General features: G+C 68.2%; 1 protein-coding gene across 6 annotated transcripts in view; it reads left to right on the forward strand.

The window, feature by feature from the left end:
- The window catches only part of RAP1GAP2 (RAP1 GTPase activating protein 2), a 70,807-nt gene that overhangs the window by 1,039 nt on the left and 55,320 nt on the right, over positions 1–14,448 (forward strand). For 3 of the 6 annotated variants that reach the window (XM_075439936.1, XM_075439937.1, XM_075439938.1), the window contains exon 2: positions 1,349–1,465. In XM_075439936.1, coding sequence (XP_075296051.1) covers positions 1,349–1,465 — 117 coding nt within the window. Of the gene's footprint in view, positions 1–1,348; positions 1,466–5,435; positions 5,517–12,179; positions 12,206–13,509; positions 13,592–14,448 lie in introns of those variants that run through there. The other 3 variants (XM_075439941.1, XM_075439939.1, XM_075439942.1) reach the window with 3 other exon arrangements.

Raw genomic sequence — 14,448 nt, forward strand, 5'->3', positions numbered from 1 at the left:
TTTTGCCTTCCTGTTTTCCCCCTCCTCAGCAGCCTGGGGCACTTTTTTCCTTGCACGCTCAGACCCAGGCTGTTGCGGTGACTCCGCCATGCTTGGTTGCTTTTGCCAAGAAAATCAGGAGGTCACCCTGTGCCGGGGACGCTCAAGGAGCCTTTCGGGTCTCCTGCTGGTGGCGGGAGCTCTGACCCCCGCGCTGCCGCTGCCCCCGGGGTCCAGCAGCACCCTGCAGCCCCGGGCTGGGCTGGGCGACATCGGGCAGAGCCCAGCAGCAGCGAGCGGCTCCAGACGTGGGCCTGCTCACCAGGGCTGCGGGCAGCCCGCGGCTCCGCGGCGCGGCCCCTGGGCCCCATCCAGGCAGCGTGGCCGGATCCCTGCGGCGCGGGTGGGAATGTTCCACCCGGAGCATCCGCACGCAGAGGAGAGGACTGCGAGCTCGCCCGGCCCTGGCTGGGGTTTGTGATGCTGCAGCTGTGAGCGCGCGTGGTCTCCAACCGGTACTACAGGGGCTTTAAATAATTCATCGCTTGCTGATGAAATTTCATGTTCAGAGCAGGGTGTGTGAAGTGCAGCTGGCTGTTGGGCTGAGGCAGGCAGCAGAATTTTGTTCTAAAAGATGGGAATAACTGTGGTTACCAACATTTTGCTCACGTAACAGCGAACCCGTACTTCTCTAATCACAGTAATGACCATCGATTCGTCACTTGGACATTACTTAACAAGCCTCAGCGTCTGGCCTGACATTCGAAATAATGTGACAAAGGCACGAGCCTGCCCTTGGAGCGGTGACAAGGCTGGGGACAGGGCTGCTGCCCCGGGGGAGCACAGGGTGGGGGCTGCAGGCCGGGGCGCGGTGCGGTGCCTGTGGCTGCTTGCCACGCTGCGCAGCGTCCCGCGCCGTGCGGGAAGTGTTCGCCCTTCGCTTCTCTGCGCGTGCGGTCGCGGGTGCTCGTGGGTCTGGCCTGGGGGTCCCGTGTCCGCTGCAAGGCTCCGTGCTGCAGCCGCTCCCCGGGGAGCTGCGGCCGCTGCCTGCGCCGGGCGGTCGGGACCGCGGCTCTGGTGGCAGTGGTGGCGGGGGCCACTGTCCCCTCCCTGGGGGTCCCCCTTGGAGGGACGCCGCGTCCCTGGGAGCGCCCGCTGATGGGCCGGGAAGGACGGGGACGCTGCAGGCTGCAGACGGACGGGGCTGCAAAGCCGTTTTGCTGCTGCGGAACCGAGGAGCAGGTCAGCGGTGCTGCCGGGCTCGTGGCTCGGAGCAGCGCAGCGGAGCCAGCCGCCCTCCGCGGCCGGCGCTCCCTCTGCACAGCCCTGCCCTAATAAATATTTCAGTCTCTCTCGCTGTTATTTTTAGGTACGTGAGAGAAGGCCGGTTTCGGATCGAGGAGAGGACGCTGACGGCTTTCCAGTGGCTGTACTCGCCCCACCAGCACCGCATCATCAGCCGGGTGGACCTGGGCTCGCCCAGCAGGCAAGGGGGGCCCGGGGGGTGCGGGGCCGGGGGCCGTGGGGAGCGCTGGCGTGTCCCCTGCCACTGCCACCCGCAGCCTGCCGTGCTGGTGGGACCTGTCTGATCCTCTTGTCGCGCGCCCTCGTGGTTTTGACGTGGGTCTCCTGACCTCAGCCTGCCTCTGGAGCCCTGTGCGTAGCCGAGCGTCTTGGTTTTCGCTTTGAAGTAAGGTTCCAGGTGCAGCGGGCGCAGCGGGGAGCCGCAGGCACCCTGTGAGCCCCGCTCCGGTTAGAGCAGTGGAAAGGGCAAACCACTGGCTGCCTCCCCAGCCTTCGCTTTTAAAACCCCCGCGCTCTTGGTGAAGCACGCAGCCTCCAGAGGACCTGCCTTACGCAGAAGTTCCGTCTGAACCCGAGGAAGAACTTCTTCCCTCTGAGGGTGACGGAGCCCTGGCCCAGGCTGCCCAGGGAGGCTGTGGAGTCTCCTTCTCTGGAGATATTCCAGCCCCACCTGGACAAGGTCCTCTACAGCCCTGCTTGGGCAGGAGGGTTGGACTAGATGACCCACAGAGGTCCCTGCCAGCCCCTACCATTCTGTGATTCTGTGATACGCACGCAGCACACTTGGGGCTTGCTCGAAAGCCGGACTGGCAGCCAGGGGCTGCGTACCTCCCCACCGTAGCGGTCTCTGGAAAACATTTGTCCCGATACCCCCATTTCCTTTGGTGCTTAAACCGCCTCCTTCACAGCCCGCTGCGAGCACCTCTCGGAGCCGCGTCCTGCGCCGTGCCGTGGCTCCCGCTGCCGACGCGTGCGCGCCGCTGTCCGTCCGGATCCCGGTGTTTGGTGGTAAAATGCCAGTGACAGAAAAGCCTTGCGGGCCTCGAGACGCAGACGGTGCCGTGTCTGTCCTCCCGCCCGTGAGGAGCCCCGAAGCCCCCCGAGCCCCGGGCTGGCTGCGCGGCCGAGAGCTTTTCGCTCTTGATTTCAGCAGCGGTTTTGCTCCGAGAGCCCTTAAAGCCCTGAAGCGCCCAAGTCCCTGGGGTCCTGTGCCAGGGAACCGCGGGAGCACTGCTGGGGAGGGACGGGGTGCCCGAAACGCTGGGGTCCGGGCTGGGGAGGGGCTGCGGGGGCTTCCCTCAGGGTGAGGGGTCTCTGGGGGGGGACGGCGATGTGAAGCCCCCAGGCTGGGTGGGGAGGGCCCTGCCCCGCTCGTGGGGAGCAGGGGGGAGGTGACACCCACCCAGCAGAGATCTCTGGGGGCAGGAGGCAGGCGCCCCGCTTCTCTCCAGCCGCTTCCCCAGAGGGCGATTCCTCTGCCCGCCGCCGGAGAGGCTTTCCGAAGGCTGGAACTACCGTGCTGGTCACTGGTTTTAACTAATTTTGGCAAACTGCTCTCAAAGGCTGCGTGAATCTCACCCCTGGTGCACACGTACCGTGTGGCGTGTGGCACTTCAATGCGTGTGACATCATTTATAATTAACGTGAAGTACGAGTGAGGTTCATCCCGCTGGACTCGCTGGATTTCCCAGTGGGCTGGGAAGTCACCTGGGGAAGTCTGGCGGGGTGTGTGGGCCGTCGGGGGACAGTCAGGACCGGTGCCTGCCTCCCTCTTCCGGGGATAAAACCTTCACCTGGGCTGTGGCTGGGGCTGTCGCCGGGGCAGCGCACGTCCGGACCCCCGCTCCGCGAGCCCCGGGTTTGCCCAGGTCTGAGCCTCCGCGCCGAGGTCTGGCCGTGGGCCGTTCGCCTCAGCGGCTGCTCCGTGGGGTGCGCGTGAGGAGGGAGCTGCGCCAGGGCCGGGCTGCCATCTTCCAGCCCCTCGTTCATTACTGGTGACGGCGAGATGCCCTGCGCTGGCGTGTCCCCGCGGGTGGGCGAGCGGGCAGCCGTGCCACCTCCCAGCGCCGACGCTGCGGAGGCTTCGGCTGGGGAGCGTTTCGGTGCCTCGGGTGGCACGGTGACACCAGGGTGCTCTGTGGCGTTTCAGACTGTGACATTATTGATCTGTCACGTTGATCGGGTCGCTGTCGCTATTTTGCACTTGCTGCTTTTCTCTGCATAGCGGTGGTGGCACAGCTGAGCAAGAGGACACCGACCTGTGGAGGCGTTGCCGTAGCAGATGTGCTTCGTTGTTTTCATCACCCAGGCACACCGAGGTACACGCGGTCCCACCTGAGCTGCACTCTGCAGGAGGACGAGAGCGTGCGCCCTGTTTCCTGCAGCTCCTCGCACGGCCGGGTTGGCTTTCCCCTGGTCCCCCCGCCGTGTTTGGGAGCTGCGGGCACGCTGCTGCCCGGGAGCTGCCCGGGCTGGGACGGGCCTCTGCGCCGGCACGCGAGGGCTCTCGGCAGCTGGGCCCGGCTGGCTGCGGCCAGGGAGCGGTGCGGTGCTGCGGCTGGGGAGTGATGCGGTGCTGTGGCTGGGGAGCGGTGCGGTGCCATGGCCGGGGAGCGATGCGGTGCCGTGGCCGGGGAGTGGTGCGGTGCTGTGGCTGGGGAGCGGTGCGGTGCCGTGGCCAGGGAGCGATGCGGTGCCGTGGCTGGGGAGCGGTGCGGTGCCGTGGCCAGGGAGCGATGCGGTGCCGTGGCTGGGGAGCGGTGCGGTGCCGTGGCCAGGGAGCGATGCGGTGCCGTGGCTGGGGAGCGATGCGGTGCCGTGGCCGGGGAGCGATGCGGTGCCGTGGCTGGGGAGCGATGCGGTGCCGTGGCCGGGGAGCGGTGCGGTGCCGTGGCTGGGGAGCGGTGCGGTGCCGTGGCTGGGGAGCGATGCGGTGCCGTGGCCGGGGAGAGATGCGGTGCCATGGCCGGGGAGCGGTGCGGTGCCGTGGCCGGGTAGCGGTGCGGTGCCGTGGCTGGGGAGCGATGCGGTGCCGTGGCTGGGGAGCGATGCGGTGCCGTGGCTGGGGAGCGGTGCGGTGCCGTGGCCGGGGAGAGATGCGGTGCCGTGGCCGGGTAGCGGTGCGGTGCCGTGGCCGGGTAGCGGTGCGGTGCCGTGGCTGGGGAGCGGTGCGGTGCCGTGGCTGGTGAGCGGTGCGGTGCTGCGGCCGGGGCGCGATGCGGGGCCTGTGGCTGCTTGCCACACAGAGCAGACCTGGGTGTCGGAGACCGCGACCTTTCAGAGAGCGCGGCGGGGAGGCAGCCGGCCGGGGCGCGGCGTGGGGCGCAGTGGGTGAGCGTCGTCGGTCGCCGAAATCGCCCAGTTCAATGTTGGATGCTGTGAAACTGGTTTCAGCGCTGCCAAAAAAGGGAATTGCATTGGTTTCACTGAATCTCTTGAGAAACCCTTGGGACCAAAGCCATGCGGGGTGCGGTGGCCGGGCTGGGCGCCGTGGTCCAGGCGCGTCCCCGGGGCTGTGCTGGGTGGCCAGCGCGTGGGGCCGGGTGGGACGATGGGCCTGGCGGTGGGAACGGAGACTCTGCCCTCCGTTCTGCGGGTCCGGGGCTTGGCCCTGGGGGCTCTGCTGTGGTCTGGCCCAGGCTGTGGGTCTGGGGTCCGGCTGTGATGAACGGCGGGGCTCACGCCTGAGACCAAAGCCCGCGTTCGGGCTGGATCCGGAGGGGTTTGCTCCATTTTCTGGTTATTTTTTCACAAAAAGCCCCTTCACTCTGACCGCCCCAGGCAGGTGCGGGGGGCAGGACGCTCAGCGTTTGCGGGTGGGCGCTGCCCCCCCGCTGCCCCCCCGCGAACAGCCCTGCCCAGGGCTCTGCTGCATCGTGGGCCTCGGTTCCTTCCCCCCCGCCCCCAGGGACCCGGTCCCCGTCTCCAGCTCCCTGACGCGCCTCGGCCGAGCAGTGCGGGGCGAAGCGGGCAGGGCTGCGGGCAGGGCTGCGGGCAGGGCTGCAGGTGTCGGCTCTGCCCCCGCACCCCCCCCCCCCCCCCCCCCCCGCGGGCAGTGCCGGGCTCTCGCGGGGACGCGGGGGCGGCGGCGGGGCCGGGTCGCGCGCAGCTCCGCACGGCCCCGCGCCCGGGCTCGCGGCGGGTGCGGGCTGCGCGCGGGGGAGGCGGGGCGAGGCGGGCTGCAGCGGGCGAGATCCGAGCGGCAGCGGCGGGGCCCGGGCCGCGGACGGCGGGTGAGCCGGGGGGGGCCCGCGGGGACGCGGCGACCCGCAGCGCCGGGGCTGCTTCGGGCGGGGGGCTTTGTGTTGGGGGGGGGGGCTTTGTGTTGGGGGGGGGGGCTTTGTGTTGGGGGGGGGCTTTGTGTTGAGGGGGGGGCTTTGTGTTGGGGGGGGGCTTTGTGTTGGGGGGGGCTTTGTGTTGGGGGGCTTTGTGTTGAGGGGGGGGCTTTTTGTTGGGGGGCTTTGTGTTGAGGGGGGGGCTTTTTGTTGGGGGGCTTTGTGTTGGGGGGCTCGCTGGGGGCCGGGGGTCCCGGCTGTGCCGGTGCGGTGGTTGCCAACGCGTGTGTCGAATCTTGCGAGTCCGAGGGAGGCGACCGCCGGTGCCCTGCGCTGGTGCCTTTGGGGTGCTGCCCCCGGGGGCTGCGGGGGTCGCGGCCCGGCCTTGGCGGGGTGAGGAGCCCCCGTTTCTCTGTGTTTGACGGGAGCAGGGCGTGGGGGGGGGTGGCTCGCAGCCTCCCCGCGCGCCCAGCGCCCGGTTTGCGGGGCAGCCCCCCTGCCCTGCGCTTCGAGCAGGACCGCGGCTGCTCTCGGCGGGGAAGCGCGTGATGTCTGCTCCCCGGGCAGGGCAGAGCGTTCTGGTCACCCCGCTGCTCTCCGCGGGCAGAGCGATGCCGTAACCCGGCGTGAGCGCGTGCTCCGCATCCCCGCGGCGCCCGGGACCCGCGGTGGATCCTGCCGGGTCCTGCCTGGTGTCCTCATCCTCCGCGCGCTCCCGGCTCTGCTGTTTGATTTAAGGCCGCTTGTTGTTTTGGTGGCGCGAGGGCCGTGGTATCTGTCCGCCCAGCGCGATTTGTTGAAGGCTGGCAGCACGCCAGGGAGTCTTAAATTCAGATTCAACAAGAGGCGTGATCCCAGCCAGCAGCTCGCTCGCTGCGCACGCCGGGTTTAACGGATATTTCCTTCTCCCCCCGCCGCTGATTCCTCCCTAAGGGCGGCTCGCGATAACCATGGCAGCGAAACCGCCTTTTTTCTTTGCTGATGTTTGTTTTGTCACCCTTCCCTCCTCCTCATCCCTGAGCGTATCCGTGTGGTAGCGGGGTCCGGGGGGCTGCTCGGAGGGTCCCTGTGCTGCTGCTGCCTGCCGTGCACCTGGAGTCGGGTGCTCTGGGGGTCGTTAGCGGCTGCTGTGGAAACAGGAACAGGACTTCAGCAGCAACAGGAGGAAGAGACATTTTTTCCAGGAGCTAAAAACAGCTCCTTCTCCCCAGACCTCTTTCCAATTTCGTGGGGGTAGATGAATCCCGGCTTAGAGTTAACATCTGCCTCCAAGTTGGGTGCCAAACCAGAAAGAGCTGTTGCTTGATTCTGATTTGAATCTCGCCCAGCTCTCTCAAAAAACGCCCAAAATGGTGGAAAAAGACAGGTGATATCGGCAAGATGTAGCAGGGTTTGGAAAAGCTGGAGTCCAAATCCCGCGTGTCTGGTTTGCTGCGTTCCGATGGCACCGTGTCCAGGCTTGGCCCTGAGTCTGAGCCCCGGGTGCTGCCCAGACCCAACCCCGCGCGTCGGCCTCGGGCAGCTGCCGCTTGCCGGTGTGGGGAGCCGGGCAGCGTGGGGAGCCGGGTGATGTGGGGAGCCGGGCGGCGTGGGGAGCCGGGCGATGTGGGGAGCAGGGCGATGTGGGGCTGGGGGGAGAAGCCCCCGGGGGGGGGGGCTCACCCAGCCCAGCTCCCTGCTGCTGCGGGCAGCGTCCCGGGCCGTGCCCGCACCGACGTGCTGAGCGCCAGGTAGCGGCTTTTCTCCTCTGCTTCTGTCGTTGGGAGACTGCTCCGGAGGCCGTTTGCGTTCGAGGTCAGAAACCCCCTCGTTTCCAGCCAAAGCCTGCGCAGGGCTGGCTCGTGCCCGTGCTCTCCTCCCACCCCCGCGTTTTGCCAGCCCTGGTTTTTAGTTTACGCAGCTCTTTTCCTGTCTCACCACAATTTCTTCTTAGGCTGCAGTCACATCCCCCCCAAACCCCCCGTTTGTCGTGAACTGGGCCACACGCTGCCCGGTCCCCCTGGCCCAGCTGCGTGCCGGCGCCCGCCTGCCAGCGGGAGCGGGGTTTTGTCGGGTTCTGCCGCGCCGCATCCTCCCTCCAGCAGCCCCAGCGGTGTCCGGGCAAACGGGCTCCGGCTCCTCTGGGCAGCGGTGGCGGGGGACCAGGGGACCGCGGTGCGGGATGTGCAGGTGGCCGTGGTGACGGTGCCCAGGGCTGCCTGGGCATGGGACAGCGGGGCTGGGCTGGCTCTGGAGCACCCCGAGCAAGGCATGCACGTGTGCGTCGCAGCACACGCAGACACCTCGCTGCCTGCTCCGTGTGCGTGGACACGGGCGTCTGCGGCTCCTGGGAAGCGTCCTCTCTCGGGCTCAGCCTGCGTGGGAAGCGGCACAGCTGGGAGCGGTGGGGAGAACGGACATGCAGCAGACCGGTGTGCTCGGGCGGGCTCTCCCTGAAGAGAGAGCCTCGCCGGGGAGTTTCGTGCCCTCGCTCGCAAGGCAGAGCTCTAAAATGGGTGGAGCTGCGAGAACGAGCAGCTCTGCACCTTGACCTCGCAGTGGCCGAGAAGGTTTTAATGAGCCTGGAAGCGTGTGCGGTGGCTGGCTGTGCGCAGCGCTGTGGTCAGACGAGGTCTGTGTCCCTCTGCAGCGGAGAGCTGGGTCGTCTGGTGCTGGGAGAAACCGGTCGCTCGTGTGTGTCGGGCTGGGTACCCAGAGAGCGTATGCGCGTCCAGAACGTGAACGCTGGGGACGTTCTCGGTGCCACAGCGTGCTCGGCAAACCCGGTTCCCCTCGGGAGGCCCGAAGGCGCATGCCGGGGCCGCGGAGGATGGTGTCCAGCTCCCCCGACGCGGTGTGCAGAGCGAGCTTCCGAGGGATGCGGAGTCGCGTGCTCTGCGTGGCAGGAGAACCGGCTTTGCTCCTGAACGTGCAGCCTGGACTGGGCTTTCCTCACCTCCCTCTGCACTGCCTGGAAGCAACGAGATCGATGCTGCGAAGAAAGGACAAATTAGCGTCGACAGACTTCACACCCAGCAGCAGTTAAACGCATCGATTGCGCCTGGTGGTGTTGTCCTGAACCAGCCCACGCTCTGCAGGGTCTGGCCTTCTCTTCCTCCACGGTGGTCCCGCAGGACCGCTGCCTTCCTGCCACCCCGCCCGGCTGAGCACAGCCCTTGCCGGCTCGTCCCCGCGCCCCGCTCCCACCCAGCGCCGCCGTTCACTGGGGTGTGCGTGGCGGGAGGCTCGGGGACGGCCCTTTCCGTGGCCCCAGACTTGCCCGTTGCCGCTGGCCGCCGAGCTGCCCCGTGCGGGGCGTGGGTCCGGCCTCGCTGGCGCCCGGCTGCAGCCGCTGCGGGGTTTGGATGTCGCTCAGCTGCGAGCAGCGGTGCTGCCCGTGTCCCTGCTGCTGCGGGTTCGGGCGTCTGGGTACGCCTGGAGCGGGGGTGCCTGCGCGGGGAGGACCCCCCGCTCTGCCCGGGGACGGCGGGGGGGTTTGTCCCGCCGGGGCGGTGGGTCCCCAGCTCTGCAGCGCGCGGGACAGGACCCCCGTGCTGGGCTCGGTCGGTTGCTGCGGCCACCGGGTTCCTCCTCGCTTGGTGACCCCGGGATGGACGCGGTGCGCCGTGGGGCTGTCCGTGCCCGCGCGGGGGCTTGGCGAGGCGCAGGGCTACCGTTGCCAGGGCCTTCGGGTCACGCCAACCCCTCCTGCTCACGGCGAGTGGGGAGCCGGCGGGAGAGTGCGAGGGGGCCGCTGGCAGGGCCGGGGAGCAGCCCGGGGGGCTCTGGGCGGATGCGGCCCCGCGCGTCTGGCTCATCCGACCTTTCCGCCTCAGACACCCCCCATGCAGCGCGCGGCAGCAGCGCAGGAGCGCGTTGGAGACCTGGGAGCTGCCGCTCAGCCAGGGCTGCTCTGCTCCGGCCGCGGGGGCTGCGCGGGGGCTCGGCCGGCACCCATCGCTGGTGCTTTCCCGGGGTCCCCTCCTGGAGCAGTGGTCCCCAGGGTGTAGCCAGGGGCTCCCCGGGCCCCGGCAGTGCCTGTGCTGCAGCACTGGGCTGCAGGGTCTGGGCTGGGCACGGGTTCCCCTGTCTCTGCTGTCTGAGCAGGACGTCTCGCAGCTCGAGCGGGGCTTCCTCCACGGGCTGGTGCTCAGCCGTTTTGGCAGAACTGGGCAGGAGGGATCAGATCGCGGTGGATGGAGGGTTGAGTCCGTGAGCGGTGAGTGTTGGCAGATGGCCTCGAGAATGTGGCAGAGGGCCTGGAGCGTGCTCTGCAGCGTGGGCTGTGCACAGCCTTGGTCTCTGGAGGGAGCAGACTCTCGCGCCGTGTGCAGCGCTGAATCTGCCCCTGGCACGCCAAACGTTGTGGGTGGAAAATGAGCTCTCGGAGCCCTGACCCTGGCGTTCACCCTCGCGCGGTGGCTGCTCATGACTGCCATGTTTCTGATGTCCCCAGCGGGGCTCTCCATGCGCTGGGCTCTGCAGCGTCTCACCCAGCCTCCCCCGAGCATCCCCAGGCAGGGACCGGGGACCGCAGCCTCGCGCGCGGCCGGCACGCGCGGGCCCTCGGTGGTGCTGGCAGGACGGGAGCCGCTGGCCGCAGGTCGCTCCCGGGGCCGAAGGGGACGTCTGCTCGCGCTGGGAGGCTGACGGCCATCGCCTCCCTCCTGCTGCCGGTGCACGGAGCAGCCGGCCTCGCCACCGGCCCGGTGAAACCCCAGCGCCCGGGACGGAGGCGCAGCCTGCCCTGCTCCCCGGCACGTCCCGCACGCGTTGGCTCACTGGTTGCGGTTCCTCGGGTTGGGAGCACCCGGAGCAGCGCTGCCTTGCTGGAGGAGGCTGCTGGTAATTTCTGTGCTGAACTTTCTCTCCTTTTCCGGCCAGCTGAGCGTTTTGCTGGGAATTAGTTCTTCATTTCTGTGGGCACGTTTTTGCCGGTCCTGCCCTGCACCGCAGGCTGGTGCTCCCAGCTGCAGCTCCCATGTGCCGAGCCCTCCCGAGGCGGTTTCACAAGCGGGCTGTGCGGCTCAGCCCCCAGGCTGGTGTCCCGTCCCGTGTCATCATGTCCCCCCCTCCCCAAAGGACCAAAGCAGCGGTGTGGGCTGTTGTCACCTCTGGGGTGACAGGCAGCGCTCCCGCTCCCCCCGTGCTCACAGCCGTTGAGCAGCCGGTGGCCAGCTCTGAGAGCGGGCTGGGTTCTGGGGGAAGCTGCTGTTTGAGGCGTTGAGTGTCACTTTGTGTCACTGCAGCAGCACCATGAAGGGGAGAAAATACTGCTAAAAAGATGCCGTGCGCTGAGTCAGAGTTAATTCGGACACTCTTTTCCTCTGCTTCGTACGTCGAGGCTGATGATGTGCACAGCGTGTTCTTCCTGCCAGGACAAAATCTAATATTTCTGGGTGCCCACAACCTTCCTTAGAGTCATAATAGAAAGATGAATACCCTCAGCGCGCCGCATGCAATATTAAAGCACTAATGATGCAATCAGTCTCCCTTAGCCCTGGCAGCAAAGGAAAGAATTACGCTGCCCTTCCTGGGCACAATTCTGCTCTGCGGGGTGGGCGCTGAGTGCCGAGGGGATGGCCGGGGACCCGCGCCAGCCCGTGCCTGCTGCTGGGTCCCTCGGCAGGGGCAGTGCCGCAGGTGCCGCGGGCTGGCGGGGCGGAGGGCAGCCCCGTGCCGCAGCCCCCCGCCAGCGGTTCGCCGGGGCAGCAGGTACGGTCTGCGCGGGCTCCACCACGGAGGGTCCTGTGCTGCAGGGAGCCGGGCGCTGAGCCGTGCCTGGGGGTGGTGGCCAGGCCGAGCCATCCGGCCACGGCTGGGGGTCCGCAGGGGACCGCGCCGGCCGCTTCGGCCGACCCAGAGGAGCCCTCCCTGCTGCTGCGCCGTGGGTTCGCGCCTTCGCCAGCGCCGTGTTGCGCGGCCCTTGGCGCGCCCCGGTGCCGGGGGTCTCGCTGGCAGCCGCAGACGCGGTGTTGGGGCGGTTCGAGCCCCGCGGTCCCTCGTTGGGTGACGGAGAGGCGAGCGGGGCTGTGTGCCCGCGTCTCCTCTGGTGAGCAGACGGCAGCCCCGCAGCCTGTGCCCGTCCGGCTCTGACGCCGCGCGGTTGCAGCGCGCTGCTGTCGCCGCAGCCCCGCGCCCCGTCCCCGCTCTCGCTCTTTCGTGGTGCCCGCTTTGGGGTGCGATGGAGCCGGCCAAAACGCGAGCCCCTCTCCCCCCACCGCTCCCCCTGGCAGCTCCGGGGGTCCCCGGCCGGTGCTGCGCCCCGGGGAGCTGCGGGGTGCTCCTGGGGGGCTGGGGTTTGTCCGCTGCCTGGCTAACGGCGTGGCTCGCTGCCCCCCCTGCGCAGCGCCCGCTCCCCCATTACTGGGGTCTGGGGGTGCTGGCCGGCGTGGGGAGCGCGGCCGCGGAGGGCAGGGCGATGGTGCCGCTGCTGGCAGAGGCCCCTGGGAAACGTGAGCTTTGCCCGGTGCAGATGGTGCCGAGCGGGCGTCCTCCCCCAGGCCTTGCGTCTGCGTTTTGGCGGATCGGTGCTTTTCTGGCTCTGCCTGCTCTGAGAGGAGGAGCGGGTTTTTTTTGTTTCGTTTTTGAGCCCAACTGTGTGAAATACCTCGGGGGGGAAGCGAGAAGATGTCATTGCAGACGAGCTATTTCTGGATGCGCTCCAGGTGATGCTGGGCAGGCGCTGGCGTGGTGCCCGGGAGCCGAGGGAGGCTGGGGGTCTCTGGGCAGCTGGGTCCTTGGTGCCTCTTTAACCTTTGCCCCGTTGCAATGCTGTTTGTCACCCGTCTCTGTGGCGGCTGGCACGGCCCTGGGGGGCTGCTGGCCATGGGAATGGGGAGCAGGGAGAGCTCCGCTGCCGGCCCTGGGCATCCCCGGGCACTGGTCCCACTGGTGCGGGGTGAGGGGGCTGCCTGCAGCGCTCCTGGGCAGCGGGAAAGGGGGCAATTCCCCTACGGCCGTACCGAGGTCCTGTCCCCCCGGCTTCCGAGTCCCGGGGGTGGCTGTGGGTCGTGGCTTTGGCAGAGCTGTCGTGCCGGCGTGGCGCGAGGCCGTCCTGCCATGGCGGTGCTGGCCCACCGACTGCCGTGACCTCGCGCTCAGGGGGAGCCCGGCCTGGCCTCGCCGCGTCTCCCCGTCGCGCTCCCTCCTGCCGCGGTGCCTCTGGCAGCAGCGAGGCCGCGTCAGGACTGCAGCGGCGGAGCAGGACGCAGCCGTCGGTGCTCTCAGCGCTGCCAGCGTGGATGTTGAAATGCCGAGCGGGCAGTTCTGGGACCCTCCGCGGTGTTGCTGGTGCGATGCCGGTGTCGACCGGTGCTTCCCGTGGCTGCTGTCGCTGCTGCCGCTGCGCGGGCTGCAGCCGCTGCGGGTGTGCTCGTCTGGCGCACTGCAGAGCTCGGCCGTGCGGGGAAGCTCCCCGCTTGTGTTTCCAGGGATGTAAATCGTCGGCAGCTCGGTAGAGCTGGGCAGAAGTCAGCCGGTAGCAGTGTGAGAAAGACGTGGCCCGGGGGAAGATAGAGTGAGAGGGTAACGTCACGCTGCTGTCGGTGCAGAGCTGTGACAGGGAGCGTGCGAGCCAGAAGCAAATGTGCTCCAAGCAAGTGTCTGCTCCAGATATTTCATGGTACCTGAGTTATGGCCTTCAAGCCTGCAGCGTGTTTGGGATTTTTTTTTTTTTTAAATAACATCCTTAAGAGCTCTAAAATGCAAAGGATTTCCATCATTTTATCCCTGTAAGGAGAGAAGGCTGTGGGCAGAAAAGTAGGAGTTGAAATAGCTGGATTTCAGTCCAAGCTTTCTCCGTGGAGTTGAGTGATTTCTCTCCAGCTCTCTATCCCCCCCTTCTTTCACACATCAGACAGAATCCAAATGTCTCTTAATTTAAAGCTTTTGGGTGCCTGGATGGGAGTCTGACTCCTGCGAGGGCCAAGCGCTGGGCGAAGAGCAGCCTCGGGTCCCCGGGAGCCGTGCGAGCCCGGCAGCGCCCGGCAGCGCCGAGCCGAGGGGGTGTTCCTGTGTGCGCCGGGCGTTCTTTGGAATCGCCGGAGCAGCAGGTGAGCGTGCCGGTGGCCGGGCCAGCAGGACCTGGGCAGTCGGAGGCTTTCCGCTGGTCTCCGGGCTGCCGGCACTTCGGGACGCGAGCGCTGGGTTCCTTTATTTCACCCGGCGGTCGGCGATGCGCGGCCGAGCAGCTCGTCCCCTCCGGGCTGCGGTGCGAGGCGAGGCTCCGGATTGTGCCACGGCGCCCGCGCCGAGTCCCACAGCCACGCTGTGCCAGCCGTGGGGCAGCGCAGACCCCGACTGCGAGGGGGCTCGGGGCTACCCCCTGCCCCTGGCTTTGACCCGCGGAGGGTGAGCCCCTGCTGCAGCCCGGCCCCGGGTGGGCACAGGCGGGCGCTGGTGGGTGGAGGGCGGGAGGCTAGGGTGGGCAGCCTGGGGGGCTCCGTGCGCAGCCCCTGGCACCGGGCCCCCTGCCCACGGGCGCTGCTGTGCCTGGGAGCGGGTGCGGCAGTCTGGGACTGCGCGGTGGACGGACGGATGGAAGCTGGCACCCAGCTGGAGGTCAGCCTTTCTGTTCAAACGGGATTTCTGAGGCCTGGCTGCTGCAGGGCCGCGGGGTGTTGGCGGCGGTCAGGCCGCAGACGCACGCTTCAGCGTCACGGAGCTGCCGAGGGACCGGAGGAGAGAGAACGCGTCTGCCACAGCTGCCTCGGCGGGCTCCGGCGCAGCCGGGGAGCCGTTTGCCCCGGGAGACGAGGCGATGGCTTTTGAGCGTGCGGAGGTTTAATGCTTTTAGCGAGGTGTCCCCTGAAAGGCGCCGGGGGGTCAGCCGGGGGAGCTCGGGCCAGGGAGCCCGCCCAGTGCGCTGAGCACAGCCCTGCCGTGTCGGGGGCAGCTGGAGGGAGGAAGA

The sequence above is a fragment of the Opisthocomus hoazin genome, chromosome 20, assembly GCF_030867145.1.
Source record: "Opisthocomus hoazin isolate bOpiHoa1 chromosome 20, bOpiHoa1.hap1, whole genome shotgun sequence".
NCBI lineage: Eukaryota > Metazoa > Chordata > Aves > Opisthocomiformes > Opisthocomidae > Opisthocomus > Opisthocomus hoazin.